Source organism: Mus caroli, chromosome 8 (assembly GCF_900094665.2).
Source record: "Mus caroli chromosome 8, CAROLI_EIJ_v1.1, whole genome shotgun sequence".
In the NCBI taxonomy this organism is placed as follows: Eukaryota; Metazoa; Chordata; class Mammalia; order Rodentia; family Muridae; genus Mus; species Mus caroli.
The window spans coordinates 101,244,231-101,262,729 of NC_034577.1; the positions used below are offsets into that span (position 1 = coordinate 101,244,231).

Genomic DNA, 18,499 nt, shown 5'->3' on the forward strand with positions numbered 1-18,499 from the left:
TCTCTCTCTCTCTCTCTCTCTCTCTCTCTCTCTCTCTCTCTCTCTCTCTCTCTTTCTCTCTCTGAGACAGGGTTCCTCTGTATAGCTATGGTTGTCCTGGAACTCACTCTGTAGACCAGGCAGGCCCCGAACTCAGAAATCCACCTGCCTCTGCCTCCTGAGTGCTGGGATTAAAGGCGTGCACCACCAAGCCCGGCATCACTCCCCTCTCTTTTTAATCTTCGTTTCCTTCCTTTCCCTCCTCCTTTCCCCCCTCCCTTCTTCCCCTTTCCTCTTCCTTCATTTCCTTCTGTGTTAGAGAGAGAACTCCAGGGCCTTGTACATGCTAGACAAACCTCCTGCCACTGAGGCACATCTTCAACCCACATCCACTTTCTATAGACACTAAATAAATAAATAAATAAATAAACAAATAAATATAGCCCTAGGGATGTACCACTATTCTTTAACAGAGGCAAAAAAAAAAAAAAAAAAAAAAACTAAGTACGAAATTCAGCTCGTCAACTACTTGACTTGTAGAAGAATCTTGCCATCTCAGAAAACCCGGAGAAAATCCTTTAAGTTGCTATAAATGTCTGGGCAAGTTGCACTGAAAAGAATGAGTCTTCCAGCTTGAAAATCGGTTCTTTCTAGCCAGGGGATCTGATTCAGTGTTGCAGGGCATCTACAATGACCCAGGTAATACCTCTGCTACATGGACCACACACCTCAACCAGGAGAGCCCTGTGGGGTCTAGCATCTCCCAAGGACTCTCTGTCGGGTGTTAGGGCAGGCCTTCTCTGAATACAGGAGGAAGGGAGGTCGCTGTGTGCAGAGAGAAGGCTCACCTCCATAAACTCAGCGCTGGAGCCCACGTGCTGCCTGAAGCACAAAAGGAAATTCTCTTCGGTCGGCAGGATCTGTGCCAGCTGGGAAACACAGAAAACCACACCAGTGTGAGAGGGGGGAGGCACATCAGGGAATAGAGCCGGCTTTCCCACAGGAAGGATGGAAAATGGCCAGCAGACAAGCGGTAAGGAAATGGCATTTTGCTCTCTTTCATTTCCTTCCTTGAGCACAGAGGCTGGCGGCCCTTCAAAGGGGTAGGTAGAAGGTTCTGAGAAGTGAGACGCTTGGGATGATCTCTACCCCGGGGAAAGGGGAGCCTTTACCACTTGGGACGCTGCTTTATTGATTGCAAATGAAGACTTTAGCAACTTCATTCTCAAAAATTGCAAATACCCACCATGCATCCAACACATGCAGCCCACCTAACTGCTGTTAACCCCCCCCCCCCCCCCCCCCCCCATCCCTGGGCTAAGGCATATCCTAATTAGCTTAATCCTCCCCTCCCCCAAATGAGTTTATCCCTTTCCCCTCACCAGCGATTGGCTTTGGAATAGGCACGTGACCCATACTGGCCAATGACATGTGAGGTGGGCTACTGTGGCTTGTGGGGAAAGTTTCCTTGCATTTAAAGAGGGGCGCACTCCGCAAATGAACATGACTGTGTCTGCATGATGTTTCTGAAGTGTTTGCAGTCCTCTGGCTACAAGATTGGGGAACACAATGGTGTGTCGTTATTGTTGTTGTGGTGGTGTTTTGTTTTTGTCTGTTGTTGTTGTTTTAAAGCAGGGGACAGAGCCAAGAGAAGAAAGGCAGAGCCTTGACCATGGCCTCGTTCTTTAGGAGAGTCTCTTGACTTAAACGAGGAATAAGTAAACCACAGTGCCACACGGGACACAAGGCACGTTTGTAAAGTTCTAGTGACACACACGGCCCCAACCCATTCTGGGGCTTATTTCCAGTATCTTCTCCCCTGCTACAGCGGCAGTGTTGAAGAGCTGTGGGCAGAGACACCACGGCCTGTAAACCCTGAAATATTTCTTACAGGCTGTATCTAATAAAGAAGATGTCTTGTGACCCTGGGATTTACAACATGGACACGTTATGTCATGCCTCCTCTTTTAAGTTGATTTGTGCACATTCCTCAGTTGACCTGAAGGGCAACTGCCAGCTGGATACAACTTCCCCCGCAGGTGAACTACCCTCAGCTAAATTAGAACAGCCCTACTGGGGAAGGTCTATGGTTCCTACAATTCTTGGGCAGAGCAGTCTGTACCCAATGACTTATTAATATGGGCCTCCAGGTGAAACGGAGAGTTCTATTGGAGATAGGCCAAGGCAGAGATGGTCTCCAAGTATACCCTTCTCTCTGCACTTTGCAAACAATCCTCTCGTCCTCTCTGATCTCCGCCACATGTCTCAACATGCATGCCGCATGTCTCAAGCTTCATTTCTAGAGCTTCTTCTGGTCTATCGTAGAATTTGAACCAATATATCCTAGGAGATCAAGGCCCTGATTTATGGGCTACCACTACCATTCCTGGCCTCTCGACTACAGGTCACAAACTGATGATCACGGTTGGCATACATATTTACGTATAAGTATGAGCATATATGTGTGGGTGAGTATGTATGTATATGTAGTCATGTAGAAATTACATGGATTGTATGTCATGCATGTAAATTATCTAATACATATATATATATGTGTATATATATATATATATATATTACATATTCATTTTTGGATATGTTTAGGTGGGGTATGCAGACTCCTATTTACTAATCTTCCCACTGTCCTAAGCTTGGCTTTTCACACATTTGCAGCAACTGTTGGATCCTGAGAGCATTTAGAGACCAGATCCTAGACCATTGTTTGTTCCTTGCTCTTTCCTTGGGTGACACACATAGAAAGCCCCTATTCATTCTGTTCGGTTGGCTTAAGTGCTTCGGCAGGGATGTTTCTTGTTTCTTGGACACAAGAACCTGTTACAGCCTCAGCCGGACCCCTGGTTCTCCTCAGCCACGCCCCCTGGCTCTCACCTCCGCCATCTCAATTTTCCCATCTGAGTTCTTATCATACTTCTGCATGAACTCCTTCATCTTCTCTCCAAAATTGTCGCTCTTAGACATCTGTGGATAGAGAGAGGAGGCTGATCCTGCTGCCATGTTATGTAGAGTTGAGGATCTCAGTGAAGCAGGGCTGAGCTTCATTTTGTGTCCTGAACACATGGCTCAGAAACGTGTGACCCTGGTGCTCCGAGGGTCAGTCTGTGCTTTAGATGGGAGTCACATGATTATCAAGGGACATAGGACACGTGGGCATGTTCTGTACCATGTGATTAGATGCACCCTTTGACATTTGAGAACCACAGCTCCATAAGGGGTTCGGCCTTATTTCCACCACTCTGATGGGAGTTACAGCTCTTAGCACAACCAAGCTCCACCCACCACACCACAATAGGTTCCGACCACTTTCACCAATACAAAATGAAGCACTCATTCGCCTCTTTACAGATACACTTGCGATTCTGCAGTACTCTTATCTGATTTCATGCTAGAAGGGATGTGAGGGCATCACACAGCTCAGGGGAGATTTAAATTCCGCCACTCAACTATTCTAAGGATAGAAAAACTGATTACTTATTAAGAGTCCCGTTAGCCCGTTACCCCTCAACTTAAACATAGTGGTCTCTTGATGGTCTGGAACCTTTCCCCGGTTTTTGGGTGCGGCTGAGATGTCACCTACACCCAGGAACTCTATCTTATCCTCAGTCAATGCTGCCCTGCCCCCTCCCCTGCCCCCAGGAACATTTACTCTTCTGCTGCTTGTCCAGGGCCCTTCAACAGAGGCTTCAAGCTTCTTAGGAGCTTTTTCTGGATTCTTCCATATCACCTCTGGCCTTTGAATCTGATCTCAATGTACCAATCCTCAACAGTCAGTGTTTATCTATATTTACAAATACATAAGATTTGACGCTAACTACTTATTGTAAATGTGGGCAGCCTAATAGAGGTTTACCACGGTCCCCAGTGGGCAAGTCATCTGTGCATCTCACAGGTAAATGGACTCCAAGATGCAGTGACTTCCCTCATGTTCATCCAGGTAAATACAGCTAGAGATTGAAAGCCTAGCTCCTGCCCCCCAAATCCACATGACAGATGCTCTGGGAATCGGTCCCAGATGACAGCAATTGGGATTGCGGTGGACAGACTTGTCAGTCACCCTCGTGCTGGCAGAGGGAGAAAATGACTAAGAGGATGATGGTTAGATTTGAAACTCTGGATTAAACACATTCTTCTGTGTTGTAGCTCATGATCCCAGAGTCAGTTGGAAAAGCCAGGATTTCTGTATCCTGGGCTCATATCATCCTAGTCACGAGGGCTGATGAGAGATCTGTGGGCAAGCACATCCACACCCCACCAGCAGCTGGTTCAAAGGTCATGACTCCTCCAAACCAACAGGATGGTCAGGGCTCAGGGGGTGCTTCCAAGTAGCCCTCAGTTCTCCTTACAGAGAAGCTAGCCTTTGTTGGTCTAGAATCTGGATCTGTCCCCTCGTCTCCACCAGGAGACGTTTGATAATGTCTGGGACATTTTGTTTTGTTTTGTTTTTAGTGGTGTGTTTGTTGTTTGTTTTGATAGGGTCTCACTCTGTAGCCCTGGCTATCCTGAGACTCACATTGTAGACCATATTAGTCTCAAACTCACAGAGATCTGCCTGCCTCTGCCTCTCAATGGCTGGGATTAAAGGTTTGCACCATCACAACCTAACTTAGGACATTTTTGATGCCCATGACTTGGCTATCTCCTGCGTAGGTGCAAGCGTGCTGGATAACACACTATAACATAAAGACATCCCTTATGACAAAAACTACTCAGCCTCAGATGACAACGGTGCTGAGGCTGGAACACTTGCATGCATTTTGGGGTCCTCTGAGAACCCCCTCGTGAATTATAAACCCTTGGCCTTCTGGGCTGTGTTCTCAGGCAACGATAGATCCATGCACACATAAGCACATACCTGTGCCATTTGAGGGAATTCATCAACTCTTGGCTTTCATGGTGGTTAACTCCCTAAGTCACCCAAGGATGTTCAAATGAGGTGCTCTTAGGGAGAACCTGGCTTTTCTTTATATCCTTACAAACGAAAGACTCTTTAGTGCCAAGATTGGAGAGACCCCAGGTCTCTAGATGTATCGTGGGTCAGACCATTCTCAAGACTAGATAGGTCAAGATGACAAGAAAATCCCAAACGTGGGGGTGGAGCTTACCATTCCAGAACCCTTCCTTGCCTTCTCCAGCTCCTGGAAGAAGTTTTCTAGCTCTTTACCTTCAATGTACCCATTTCCTGTAATGATAGATAAAGAAAACATCAGAGTTAACCTTAGAGTCGAATAGTAAGACTAGGAAGTCACCACCTCCACAGAGAACTTCCCCCCATTCGTCTACAAACAGGTATCTTGGCCAGTCACGTTAAGGATGGGTCCTTGTCCTCGGAGCACTTGCAGGCACATGTTCAAGATTAATAATGTGCACCCTTGGAGTACTCAGCCAGCGCCTGCAGAACACTGGGGGAACAGACATCTGGTCCACTGGCAGAGATGGCTGCTGTTTCTGAGCAAGCGCTGTGTGCTAGAGGTCCCACGAGAAGCATTGTCGACATCAGGATTTGTCAGCAGGTAGTAGGCCTGCGACTAGGGCAGAAGTTGAGTTTCTGAGCTTGAGAAGGTGTATAGAGTTGGAGAGTGTTCTCCCAGCAACCATCGAGAACCTTAGAGTGTGACTCTATTTGGAAGTAGGGTTTTTATAGATGTCACTAGTCATGACAGTGGTCAAAGCATAGAGAAGACAGAGGCAAAGATTAGAGCAACACGTTTCCAAGCTAAAGAATATTGTGGATTGCTGCTGCCTCTAGAAGCAGAGGCATGCAACAGTCAAAGCCTATAGTGTATGCATGAGCACATGCACACACACACACACACACACACACACACACACAACTTGATTTCAGAGTTCTAGCGTCAAAAACTAGAGAGATTTATTTCTATTGTGTTAGATTACCCAATCTGTAGTACTTTGCTATGGCAGTCTCAAGAAACAAATATAGAAGGGACCCATGGGGAAAAAATTATTCAAGCCATCTCATCTGCAGAATGGCTTACTGTAGCTAAATAGTTCGGCTGATTGTTATTTTAGACAAGGTCTTACCATATAGCCCAGCCTGGTCTCAAACTTACAACCCTACTGCTTCTGCCTCCCAGGTGGTAAGGTTATAGTCATGTGGCTCATGTGAGACTTTGGAGAGAGAGAGAGAGAGAGAGAGAGAGAGAGAGAGAGAGAGAGAGAGAGAGAGAGACAAAGAGTATATGCACAGGGATGCATGTACATCCCAGGTTGTGTGCACATATGAAAACAAAGGTCAATGTTGCATACCTCCCTCTCTCATTTTCTGCCTTATTCTCTCACTGAACCTGGATCTGGTTATTTTGGCTAGATCATCATGAATTTAGAGATCTGCCTGTCTCTCCCCAAAAGTTCTGGAGCTACTGATGTGCACAGCCACATCTGGCTTTGACACAGAAGCTGAGATTCAAACTCAGGTCTTCATGCTTGTGCAGTAATCTCTCCAGCTTCGAGGTGGGAGCTTTCTGCATAGAGACCACACAGTCTGTGTTCATGATGGGAATGGACCTGAGAAAAGAGCGCAGCAATCATAACCAGGTCTGAAGGTCAAGGCCTGGCTTGTCTGGAGAACACATGAGTGAGAAGTCATATAGGTTCTCACAACTGGAGCCTGAATGGTCCAGACACTGGTGCTGAGATGAGTCTATGCCCAAGGTCACCAGTCTGTGCTAGCACTTACCGGAGGAACTCAGGCAGGGCTAAGGCAATGGCTCTAGAATTTACTGCATATTGGGATCTCTTGAGGCTCATTAAATAATATGAATGTCTGGCTCTCACCACTAGACATCCTGGTATCACTCGCTTGGGCTGTGAGCTCAACATCGTGATTTTTCTTTCTGAAGGCTCCCAGATGATTTCCTTGTATAGCAATGTTAGGCAATCAACTAACATCAAGTTCCTAATCTGATCAATAGCAGGGGAGCAAGGTCCCCATGGAGGAGGTCCAACCTGAATTGTTAAGAAGGTGGTCACTTTCTTCAAGGGCATGTGGAGCTGCAGTCTTAATAAAAGAACCACACGGAAGGATTTGCCTTGGCTTCTGTGGATAACATGGGGACGGGAGGATCTTTCCAACCTCTCTTCCTAGTGCCCCTGAGGTCTTAAGTCCCAAATAAATAACCTCAGAGGCCACCCCTCCTGGGGAAGATGCTCCAATAAATCTCGTACAGAGAGAATTGCATGAGATGAATTATGCATTTATTTTTGTCCGCAAAGAAAAGGTGATTACTGGGCCCCTCTGGGAGGAGGCAATTGTCTTTTCTTCTAGGATGTTCTACAAAGTACTTCAGGAGAGTTGGAAATTCACAAGGGGGTGGGGCTTGTTGGCCTGTGAGGCCAGCTGGGGTGAAGTGGGGGTGACCAGGAGCTTTCTAGGCGAAGAAGCAGAGATGTTGGTGACATTCCTCTGAGTTGTTACCTAGTGATATCTCTCTGACCTGACAATTATCCCATGGCTGAGATGCAGATTCCCCTTGACCACGAGTGAGTGCAGAGCCTTGGTCCCCACCCTCTTCCCCTAGGAGGCTTTACCAAATTAGGCAGGGAGGCAGAGCTCAGCTCTGAGTTTATTGTCACCCAGAAGCCCAAGGCTAGGGTGAGTGGAGTTAGAGCTGAGGGCAGGCGCTTAGGAGCTGGACCTATGAGGATGAATCGCCGTCCACAATGTAGAGGCCACGGGGGCTGGGGCAGGAGCTGAGGATGGGTGTGTGTTTCCTGAGGGTATCAGACGGTGGATGATGGGAAGAAGAAGCCTCCACACGAGGAAGAGCTGCATCCACTCAGCTCTGCAGAGCATCCCTTACCAAAAGCCCTCCCCGAGAGACCCACTTCACATGGCAGGTGATGGTGCGTCCTTTCTCTGTCCCTCTATTTGCTGCATAGGGGGTTGGTAAAGTTACCAGCCCTTCCTACCTAGGGACTGACACCTGTTTGTCCTCCTGGGACACGCAGACTTTGAGCATCATCTCTCTAAACCTCAGTTTCTTTAACTGTAAAAGGGGACCAAGGGGAGTTCCTCCTCCTGTGACCACTGGAGAGAGGCAACTGAAGAACAGTGAACTTACAGAGCCCACACAAGCCTCAACAATGCCCGTGCTATAGGCATTGATCATCACCACTGTGGCTCCTGCCTCCCGCCCCATATTAGGAACACTTTGGCCTTGGACTGCTAAATGATGATGTAATGAAATAGAGGTGTTTTTCCCTCCAAGGACCTTTGGGCAGGATGGACAAGAAAGGCCTCAGTGAACAGTCCCAGGCAATGGGAGGAAGAAAGAGAAGGAAGAAGAAACTTAGAGGCAGGGAGAGGGGATCAGGAGCTGAGATGGTCCCCTTCTTGGATACATCGAGCAGCAAGGGGGTTCCCACACACACCCATGGGGGCGTGATAAAAATCCCCGTGTGCCTTCCTGAACAGAAGGAGAAAATTTAGCTCCGTGCAATGAGCTTTTTCTTCGAAGGGAACAGTCGTTCCGGGCTGTAGGCATGGCCCTGTTCCGACAAATCACAGAGTGGTCCAAAAGCCTGTGACCAGCCATTGAAAAGGCCAGACAGGCTACTGAAGGTGGAGAGCAAGAAGTGGCAAATAGACACACAGGTCCAGAAGAAGGGCTGTCACCCCTGAGGGGACAGGTGTTCCTTCCAAGGCCACCACAGCCATCATTTAACAGGCCCTTTCATGTAAGGCTGGGATACAGAAGCCGTTAGCCAACATCCTTCTAGGAAGAGTTAAGTGCTGAGGGAATGGTTTGTTTTTTCTGTGACCTTGTTACAGTTCAGGGAGTTGGGGGGCACCAAGGATATCTCATGTGAATGGGCATTTATAAAAGATGTGGTTACCATAGTAACCATCATTGCTAACCTCCTTCAAACCATGAACATTAGGGAGAGGGGGCTGAGAGGGAGCGGGCTGGGGGAGTGGGAGGCTTGCATCCTTCCTGAGCCTGTTTTTGCTTCCATATTTCACCACTGCGTACCCCAAAGCTAAGGACAGAGAGCATTTTGTTGTCATTAATCTGAGCACAGAGGATTGGAAGTCCTTGATGGAAGGAGTCTGTACCCCAGAAAGGTTTTATTTGTTTCTCCCTGAGGTTCGTATGTGCAGATTTTACAAGGTGAGCAGACAAAAGGTACCTCCAGTACCTGTGCCTCCAGTTTCACGACTGTCCCTTGCTCCAGAACAAACCAGTTCCTCTTGGGCCCCCATTTCTCTCTCAAGTGAGCAAAACTGCTTAAACCCTTTCTGCCTGATAAGTCATCAGGAGAGCCATACAAAGTAACGTTCGGGAAAATGTAACATAGCCTATAAATAGAGCATCCTTTTTCCCTCCCTCACCTCTTCAACCCTAAGGGTTTCTGACAACTTCTGGTCTCTTTAGAGTGCCCATTCTCAACCAGAGCCCTGGGAAGCTAAACAGCAATGCCACTGCCTGCGCCCCATGCTAGGCTCTCTGACTTAATTGACGAGGTGCTCCTGTCTTCCCAGCTCCCCAGGCTGGCAGTACATCTCAAGCAGGAAGGTATACAGCCATCACCTAGGGATCTTGTTAAAGTAAAAAAAAAAAAAAAAGTTTAGTTTGGTAACTTTAGAGTACCACAGAAGAGCTGGCTCATGCTGCGTGGTTATGTGGACTGGCCGTAACCTGGGAGCTGGTTAGAAACACAGAGTCCAGCTCAGGCTTAATTCCTAACCCTGACCTCTCAAAAGGGCAGAATCATAGGTCCCCTCTCTCAACATTCTGAATCTCTCACCGGGTGTGGCACCCATGGATCTTTTTAACTACATCTCAGGGTTTCTCTCGTTTCCTGTGGTGGCAACATCCCTGTGCTCGGGAAGCTTGCTAGTGTTTATATTACTTTGCGTAGCAGGCACTGGCCAGTTCCAAAGCCCTTCCATTTCTGCCCTGTTCTCCTTAGGTTTCTGCTACACAAACACATTGATGTTATAATCCTAGCCTGGAAAAGAGGCCTGGTGGATGTTTCCGTCACATGGCTAACAGATCACAATCTCCTTTTGTCCATCTTAGGGATAAGGTTTGTCTACAGCTCGACTTGTCTGGATTTCTCTGTCCATCACATGTCTATGTACGCTCTCCACACCTCTCTCCTAGTGGCTCCTGGGTTTAAAAAATGCCCCAGATCTGCAGCTCATGGAAGAACATTTGGCTACTCCCGTTTTTTAACCTGCTACTTCTGTAATGGGGCTTGGGAGCTGGGCTGGGTCCCCCGAACCTGTGGACAGCTGGCAGCCTGACCCTGGGCTGAGTCCCAGGCATGGGGAGGCCAGAAGGAAGGGGCAGATTGAGCCAGAGAGGTAAGACTGCAGAGAGCCAAATAGGAGGGGAGGAGGCCAGAGCCTGAGGGTCCAGATGGGGCTGGCTGGGCACAGGAGGGCATCTGATGCAATCCGCCAGGAGAGATGCCAGCCGGCCGGGTGCTGCAGAGGCTCTGTTCTTGAAGAGTCTAGTGCCTGCTCTATTAATTCTGGCTCCGTGGGAATTGGGGAAGATTTCCCTATGGGGTCTCCTAAGCCCCAGCAACCTCCCCAAAGGCCTTAGCTCATAAAAGCTCCTGTGTCTGAACAAGCAGGGGGTGGGGACATAGAACACCTGGGTTGGTGGCTGCCTGGGGAAGGGCAAGCTGAAGTATCTTGTCAGTATAAACACAGTACCTCAGCCCTGCCCCTGACTGCCTCTCCAGGGAGCCCTCCTCCCCCTGCTCTTCACAGACCCAGCTTCCCTACTTCTGGCTGGTGCAATCACAGTCCAAGAAGTGAGGTGATGGCTACCCAGAGGTTCCACGGCTCCGAGTCGATAGACCGAGTACACGCCACACCAAAGGGAAACGTTAGTGGAATAATCAGTGTAGTGGTGAAGGAGACTAGGGGGAGCAGGCAGATTCTAGGAGCTGCCCTACCCTACGTGAGCCAGGAGGCTTTCCCAGCGAGCCTTTATCACGGATGCCAAGCTGGGGCCGAGATGGCGACAGGACTAGTTTGACTACTGGATTAGAAGAAAGCCATCTTCATGCATATAACACCTTGCTCCCAGACCTAGAGCCCCCCTGACTGTAATGAACTGAGACCCCAACGTATGTGTGCTGCTGAGGTCAGAGGTCAAGCTCAGGTGTCACCCCTCAGGTGCCATCCATCTTTTTGGTGGTGGTGGTGTTGGCTTGTGGGGTTTTGTTTGTCTGTTTGTTTTTCTTTTAGATAGGGTCTCTTGCTGACCTGGGGTAGGTCAGTGAGCTCCAGGGACCCACCTTTCTCTCACCACCTCGGGATTGCAAGTGTGTATCAAAGCTCTTTGATTTGTTTTTAAGTATGCTTCCTAAGGATCAAGCTCAGGTCCTCCTGTTTGCAAAGCCAGTGATTTACAGGGAGTCATCTGCACCGAACCGCTCCCTGCGGTTTCTGAGTCTAGGATGGGCTTATGATAGTAGTTCTGGTGAACTGCAGTCAGCGTAGTTAGTCTACATGTAATACGTGCACGCGGGTGCACACACACACACACACACACAAAGTAGTGCAATACGTAGCACCTACTGTGTCTTGTACTCTTGATTTTACAAGTCTTTCACTTAAGGTCCCATGAGCTGCCATTTAGTGTGTGTGTGTGTGTGTGTGTGTGTGTGCATGCATGTACATGTGTGCCTGTGTAAGTAGGCATGTGTGTGTGCTGCTTGTGTGTGGGGTGTGTGTGTGTGTGTGTATGTGTGGTATGTGTTTGTGTGTGTAGTGCGGTGTGTGTGTGTGTGTGTGTGTGTATGGTATGTGTTTATGTGTGTGGTATGGTGTGGTGTGTGTGTGTATGTGTGTATTTGTGGTATGTGGTATATTGTGGTGTGTGTGGTATGGTGTGTATGTGTGTGTGATGTGTGATATTGGGTGTATATGTATGGTGTGTGGTGTAGTGTGGTATGTGTGTGGGGCATGCGCATATATGCCTCTGTATGTGTGTGATGTGTGGTATGAAGTATATATATATGTATGGTGTGTGGTGTAGTGTGGTATGTGTGTGGGGCATGCGCATATATGCCTCTGTATGTGTGTGATGTGTGGTATGAAGTATATATATATGTATGGTGTGTGGTGTGGTGTGTGCAGTATGTGTTTATGTGTGTGGTGTATGTGTATATGTGGTATGTGTGGAGTGTGGTGTATGGGTGGTATGTGTGCGTATGGTGTGGTGTGCACACGTGTACATATGTGTGTGTTGCTAAGTATGGAACTCAGGGCCTCACCCACGACCCGTCTTCCCTCTACTAGAAACAGAACTAGCAATGTACAGGACTCTGGGAAGGCCTGGACACCTGGTTCTGGCTCCCTGGTGCTATGTCATTTGCAGGACACCCAGTTAGAACCACTGGGGCTAGGGAGAGAAGATCCTGGCAGAGCCCCCCTCGATATGGAATGGTCCGTTTTTATTATTAACTTTCAAAGTCCTCAGTGTATGGGGTGGGGGATCCGAGTCCCAAACAGATAAGGAACAAGGTCTAGTCCTTCTAAAGGGCTTTGAGAAGCTCACCCACCAAGGCTATTGGAAAGCGGACAGGGCCCAGAAGACTCTGACGGGCCCCTGTGGGTTGCCTGTAGCGAGCTGTACATTCTTCCTGGGAAAGGAAGCGTCCATACAACTATTCTCCTTCTTACATAGTAAACTCAGCTCACCTCGTGCCTTGCTATCGGCTTAAGTGGCATCAACTCCATCTCACTTTGATGGCTCTGTGCTGTCCTTCAGTGGAGCTGACTAGAATCCACTTTTTGTTGTTGTTGTTTACTTTCAAGTAACTCCTTTCGTAGGCTCTCTTGCTTGTGCACCTTTCTACGTATTTAGGACAAGAGCCCGGATCAAATGCTGCCTCTCTTGGCCCATGAATGTCTGCTTGCTCCTCTTTCTCTTCTGCATTCTGATTGCTTCTGGAAGGCTGACAGGAAACACATCTATTTCTCTGCTGAGCCACAATGTGGCTCCTCACAGGTTATCAGTGGACTAGGAGCCTGAGTAATGTCTGTCAGAACCACACAGAGATGGTATGTAAACTCTGACTTGGGCATCCATAGCTCAGCCACCTGAATCTCTCTCTCTCTCTCTCTCTCTCTCTCTCTCTCTCTCTCTCTCTCTCTCTCTGTCTGTCTCCCCCTCTCTGTCTCCCTCTCTCCCCTTTCTCACTGTGCTGTTGATGACTGAAACTAAACCCTGCTACGCGGAAGATAAACATTTAGATGAACAGAGCTTCATCTCCAGCCCTCTTCTTCCTTTTTATTTTGAGACAAGATTCTCACCAAGTTGCCCAGGCTGGCCTGAAACTCATTCTGTGATGCAGGCAGTGCTTGAGTCTGCAGTCTTCCCAAGCTGCCAGGTATAGGCCTGTGCTACCAGGCCTGACAGCCACTTGGATCTTATAGAGTCAAAGAACTGCTGACAAAGTGACCAGGAAGCAACAGCATGATGGCTTCAGATACTGTGTCACCCTGAGCATGGAGGTGACATGTAGAAAATCCTCAGAGCCCACTAAGGCATAGGGAGACTTGGCTGCCGCCTCACTGGGTCCTGATATTGCATCAGAGAGACTGATGGCTCCCACTGCCCACTCTTGGTGACCTATGAGAAAGAGTTGGGTGGTCTAGGAGGCTAGGAGAGATCCCTGGCTCTTTCCTGCTTAGCTTCTGACTTTTCAAATACCTGCTCTCCATCCCCACTGCTAGTGACCTCTTTGAGAACAGTCTTTTTGGATGGAAGGACCAGGTAGCACCTCTTCTTTCTGACTTGAAAGGGGCTGAGTAAGGGTCACCATACCCAGCCTCAGCCCCCAGCCCTCCTCTCACCGGACCAAAATCTTTTCTAAAGTCTCCTTTGTTTACAAGAGTCCATGAGCGAGGTGGCTCCTCTCCCTGGTGCCTATGATTAACTGGGCTCCAGTGAGCTTCCTCCAGGGACTCTGGGAGCTGTGGAGAGTCTCCCAGAGGTCTTTAAGGTAGTGGAGTAACAAACCTACAACAGATCCCTACGTTGCAAACAGAAGCCAAAAAAAGAGAGAGAAGCTCAGACAGAGCCAGGGCAGGGCAGGTGATGAGGGGCTGGGTTCATCTGCAGCCTTGGGGTGTTCAAGAGGCCAAGGTGAGGGTCAGCCACCAAAGAACAGAGAAAGGCAGTCCCAGGCTTATATCTAGATCCCTCAGTGGAATCCCAGTTTGTCCATCTATCCCTTTTCGTTTCATACCGATTTCAGTTCTGGGCCCACTTTGGGACTTCCTTGAGGGTGTGTATGCGGGGGGGTCCCTTTCTAGGATAAAAATGAATCAATCACCCACCACCTCCAAAGCAGGGCTGAGGATCTTTTGTGGGCTAGTCCTAGAAAAAAACCCTCTTCCTATGCTAGTAGGAGTCCACTTGAATGGATGCAAGCCCCAGCCGGGAACCAGCGCCACCAACCAAGCCCTGCATCATCTTCAACTGCATAAGGGGACTCTGCCAGGAAACATCTCAGGGTGGGACCAAAAGGGTGCAATTGTTTGTTTTTCTTTTAGAAAACTCGGTATCTCAGAACAGACTAAACATAAGGTTTTCATAATGACTGAAAGGACCACTGATGGCCCCCAGGGAAAAGTAGACATGGAGTCGGCTGTTTCTAGCTGACTCATGTAGCAGGAGGCCAGTGGTATAACCTTGACAGCTTGGTAACTTTCCTTGCCTCGTGCCAAGTCTCTGGTGCAGATACACTGGCCAAAGCATGTCCTGTGTGCAACGCAGTGATGAGAGGCCGTGAGGCTCCTGTCAGAGCCCCTTCCATCAGGGAACTGGGCACCAGAAGCAGGGAAGTGGAAAGGCAGCCTCTCCTTGGCCCCATTTTTCAGACTGAGCAACTGAGGCACCACCTTCAGTATAAGTAGTTCTCGGGCAGATCACCATCCCACCCCCCAATATCCAGATACCTAGTCCTCAACCCCTCCAGCTTTCTCAGTTGCCTCCAAGGAAACTTCACCCACTGGCATCCTCACACACTAACCCTTTCCTTGCCAAGGCAGACACTGGGAGCAGAGGACCTCTGTGCACCCACTTTCATACCCTACCAAGGGGATTCAGAGAGGAAGGAGAGAATGTAGGGAGCTGTTAACTGATAAGACTATTTCCTGCCCCCTCCCTCTCAGTCCCAGGATAAACACTGCCGCTGAGCCACCACCCTGCCAACAGGTCTGAGATGCCAGTGCATTCTGGGTGTTCATCTTAGCCAGGCGTTGGAGGGTGAATTGAATTTTTTTTTTCCTTTTCTTTTCTTGAGTGATAGAAAAGTCTTGGGCAATATCAGAAGCTGGGGAGTGGGGACAGAGGAGAGGTGAGGGACGGGGTGGTGTGTGTGCTCTTTTATACTTGAGTCAGATAAGACTGTAGACACTTGGAATCCCAGGTCTGGAAGCCACCTACCTCCAAAACCATTCACCTGGACCTCACTTTTTGGGTTGGTCATTGTCAAGACCATGTAGAGGAGTGTTGGTCACTGGGGTGTGACACCACTCCCCTCCACCCCCATCCACAGGCTCTCAGGGTACCCAGGAATCTATATTACCAGGTAGCAGGTTGGGGGCTAATGCCAGGACCTTCCCCACCACATCCGCTGCTGCTATAGTTGGGAAACCCACATACTGGTAGGGTTAAAAAAATAGATAAAGAAAATCTTGGTTTGTTTTTTTTTTTTAAAAAAAAAAAAGCCCCCAATGCATCCTCTACTCCTGCTCCTGGCCAACCAGGCTAGGGGAGCCGCCCCCTCCCCCCAGGTTCCCTTCAGGACGCTCAGCTTTCTCGAGCCTCTGAAACTGGTGATGGGGGTAAGAAGCAAGAAGGGAGAGTGAGGTTTGGAGACCTGTGGCTACGGGGCTGGAGGCAGGGCGTTAGCTTGAAGGAAAAGGTGAGGAAGGAGGCAGGGGAATGTGTCATGGGAGCCTTTTTTTGCCTAGGCCTCCTCTCTGGGAACGCTCGGACTTGCTCAGAACCTGGGCCCTGGCCACCCTGCATTGGGAAAACTTACTGACAGTTGCCACCAGGGCACCCGGGCGTTTCCCTGAACTCAAGACCCCAGCAGGCTCTGCCACAGAACAAACCACTTGGGGGCGAAGCATACCTACCCGCATCGAGCCATGCCCCTGACCCCTTTGCCAAGCTCAGGTCCCCGAGGGTCAAGGGGCCCAGAAGTTGGGAGCTTTACTGACCGTCAGCATCAAAGTGCTTCCAGATTTCCAGGAACTGGGATGCAGTCAGCTCGGCCAGGTGCAGGTAAGGGGGCTGCTGCTGCGGGCCAGCCATGGCGAGCCGCTTCGGAGATCTTAAGCCTCTCTCTCAGCGCTGTCACTCGGTGCCGCTTGGCTCTGGTTCTCGCGCTGGGGCTGCGCGCCACGCTGCCTTTATATGCAGCCCGGAGCTGCGCCGCGTCGGGCCGCCGGAAGGGGGCGCGCACACTCAGGGAATCGCGCAGGGCGCGGCGCTGCACGGGCGGGGGCTCTTCTCTGCCAGGGTTCTTGGGGACCAGGAGAGAGTGTTCAATGAGACTCCTGGGTGCCCCTGGGGACACCGCAGGCTTTTAGCTGGAAATGGGGAGAGGCAGCTCCTGCCTTCCCTTCCCTCTGTCCATCTTGAGCACACCCAGTTTCTAGCCGCAGCAGTAGCATTACTAACAAGTAGCAAAGCTAAGATTTGAGCCCAGAACTCTTCCTGTCCTTGTGACTCCCCCGAGGGGTACCAGGATTGCAGGAAAGCAGGGTTCTCAAGGTTTTACCGTAGGTGGACAACTGGAATCGACAAGATGCAATGAGGATTCAGATGGGAATAAAGGAACTACTCCACTGTTCAGTAACCCACTTCCCTCCGGTATCTGTCACATCCTGCAGACTTTTAGACCTTTATCCAGGTAGTAGCAGACTGGAGTCTCCCGTAGTCCCGTGGGTAAATGGCGTTAAACTCTGACCCAAAGATGTGCTGAACTTCTGTTAGACAAAACAGACAGCAAGCACACCACACAGTGGGGTCTCCTCAATCAGAGAGCCAGCCTCAGTCCCATAGCCTCCCTACTCTAAAGGTCTGTAGTGTGTGCTAGCTTCTTGGACACCTTACCTTCAGAGCAACAGCAAGCACCCTGCCCCTAAAAAGAAGGCCAGAGACTTGAATTGCTGCTCATTAACATGTGCTAATGAGTGTTAGCTGAGCTGCCTTCGAAGGGAGAGCAAAAGAGAAGGAGGTGAGAATCTAAAGCAGGTCGCTAGGGAAGAGGAGAACCCGGGGTGGGGGTGGGGGGCGGAGAAGGAGCAGGCTGTTTCCTGGGGTCAGGTTGAGGTAGCTCGGAGCTAACCTCAAAGGGCAACATGGAGTCCAAGTTCCAAAACTGCTGGTGTGTTGCCCAGGCACACTGAGTTTGAGGTTGTTTACAAGAACAGACTAGGAAAGACGCAGCAAAATAGGCTAACTGTTGGGGCTTCTGTAACCCAGCATTCCTTGCTGCCAGGGCTGAGAAATTACTAAGCTAGAGTCCCCCAGCCTGAGTCTTGCCTTCGAGAAGGCAAGAAGGCTCAGTCCTAAAGAACAGTTGCAATAGAATCAAACTCCTTGGCTCTAGTTCCTAAACAAACAACAACAAAACCTCCACAACGTTGTTTGGCTTACACAGCCTGTCTGTGCCTTGGCTTTCCTAGTCTGTAAAATGGGTGTATGGGTATTGACATATTGGATTGTTCTGGGGGTTACATGAGTCTGTGTTCCTGTCCTTTATGCTTGTGCTCTCTGGTGAGCTTGGAAAGGATTCTTTGATCGGAGGGAGCACTGGTCAGCTTTCCATCGCCATGGCAAAATACCAGAGGAGGTCAAGTTTAAGGAGTAAAAATGTTTATTAGAGGTTTCAGTCTGTGGGCAAATTTGGTTCATTGTTCAAGGGTGCAGTCATAGGCAGAATGTCATGGTGGGGGCCTGTGGGGGAAGAAGGCTCCTTATCTTGTGGCCAGGAAGTGAGAAAGAGGGAGGGAGTTGAAAGGAGAGGAGGAAGACAAGAGAAGAAGACACAGCCTCCATAGACATTCGAGTGACTTGTTACCTCCCAGTTAGTCCTACCGCCTTCAGTGTATTCAGTTATGGACCTGTCAATGGATTAATCCAGAGAGGAAGTCAAAGCCCTAACCATCCATCCACTTTCCCTTCCCCAAATCCCACCTCTGAACACCCAGCCCACTAGAAGCCAAGCCTTCAACACGGAAGCCTTTGGAGTTTGTTCCAGATTCAAACTCTTAGCTTTCTGCAACCCCCACCACCCCACCCGGAAGTTGCTACTAGGAACCGGAAGTTCCTAGAAGGGCGAATGCCAGGGTGAGGTCCAGGGGCAGATGAGACAGGTGCTGTTTCCGGAATTCCAGCTTTTAAACTCCTAGGCACCCAAGGGGCTAGCCTCAGACCTCCTGGCTCTGGCATCTGCAATCGGGGTTCCTTGGAGCTGCCTCTGGCTCCCTCCCAGC

At 49.4% G+C, this 18,499-nt stretch overlaps 1 protein-coding gene across 1 annotated transcript in view; it reads right to left on the reverse strand.

Moving 5' to 3' along the window:
- Nucleotides 1-16,396, reverse strand: part of Calb2 (calbindin 2) — a 26,403-nt gene extending 10,007 nt beyond the window's left edge. The window contains exons 1-4 of the mRNA XM_021170541.2: nt 16,217-16,396; nt 5,100-5,176; nt 2,869-2,958; nt 828-908 (exon numbers count right to left, since the gene is read on the reverse strand). Of these exons, the coding sequence (XP_021026200.1) occupies nt 828-908; nt 2,869-2,958; nt 5,100-5,176; nt 16,217-16,310 (342 nt within the window). The 5' untranslated portion in view covers nt 16,311-16,396. The remainder of the gene's footprint in view (nt 1-827; nt 909-2,868; nt 2,959-5,099; nt 5,177-16,216) is intronic.
- Nucleotides 16,397-18,499: the final 2,103 nt, after the last annotated feature.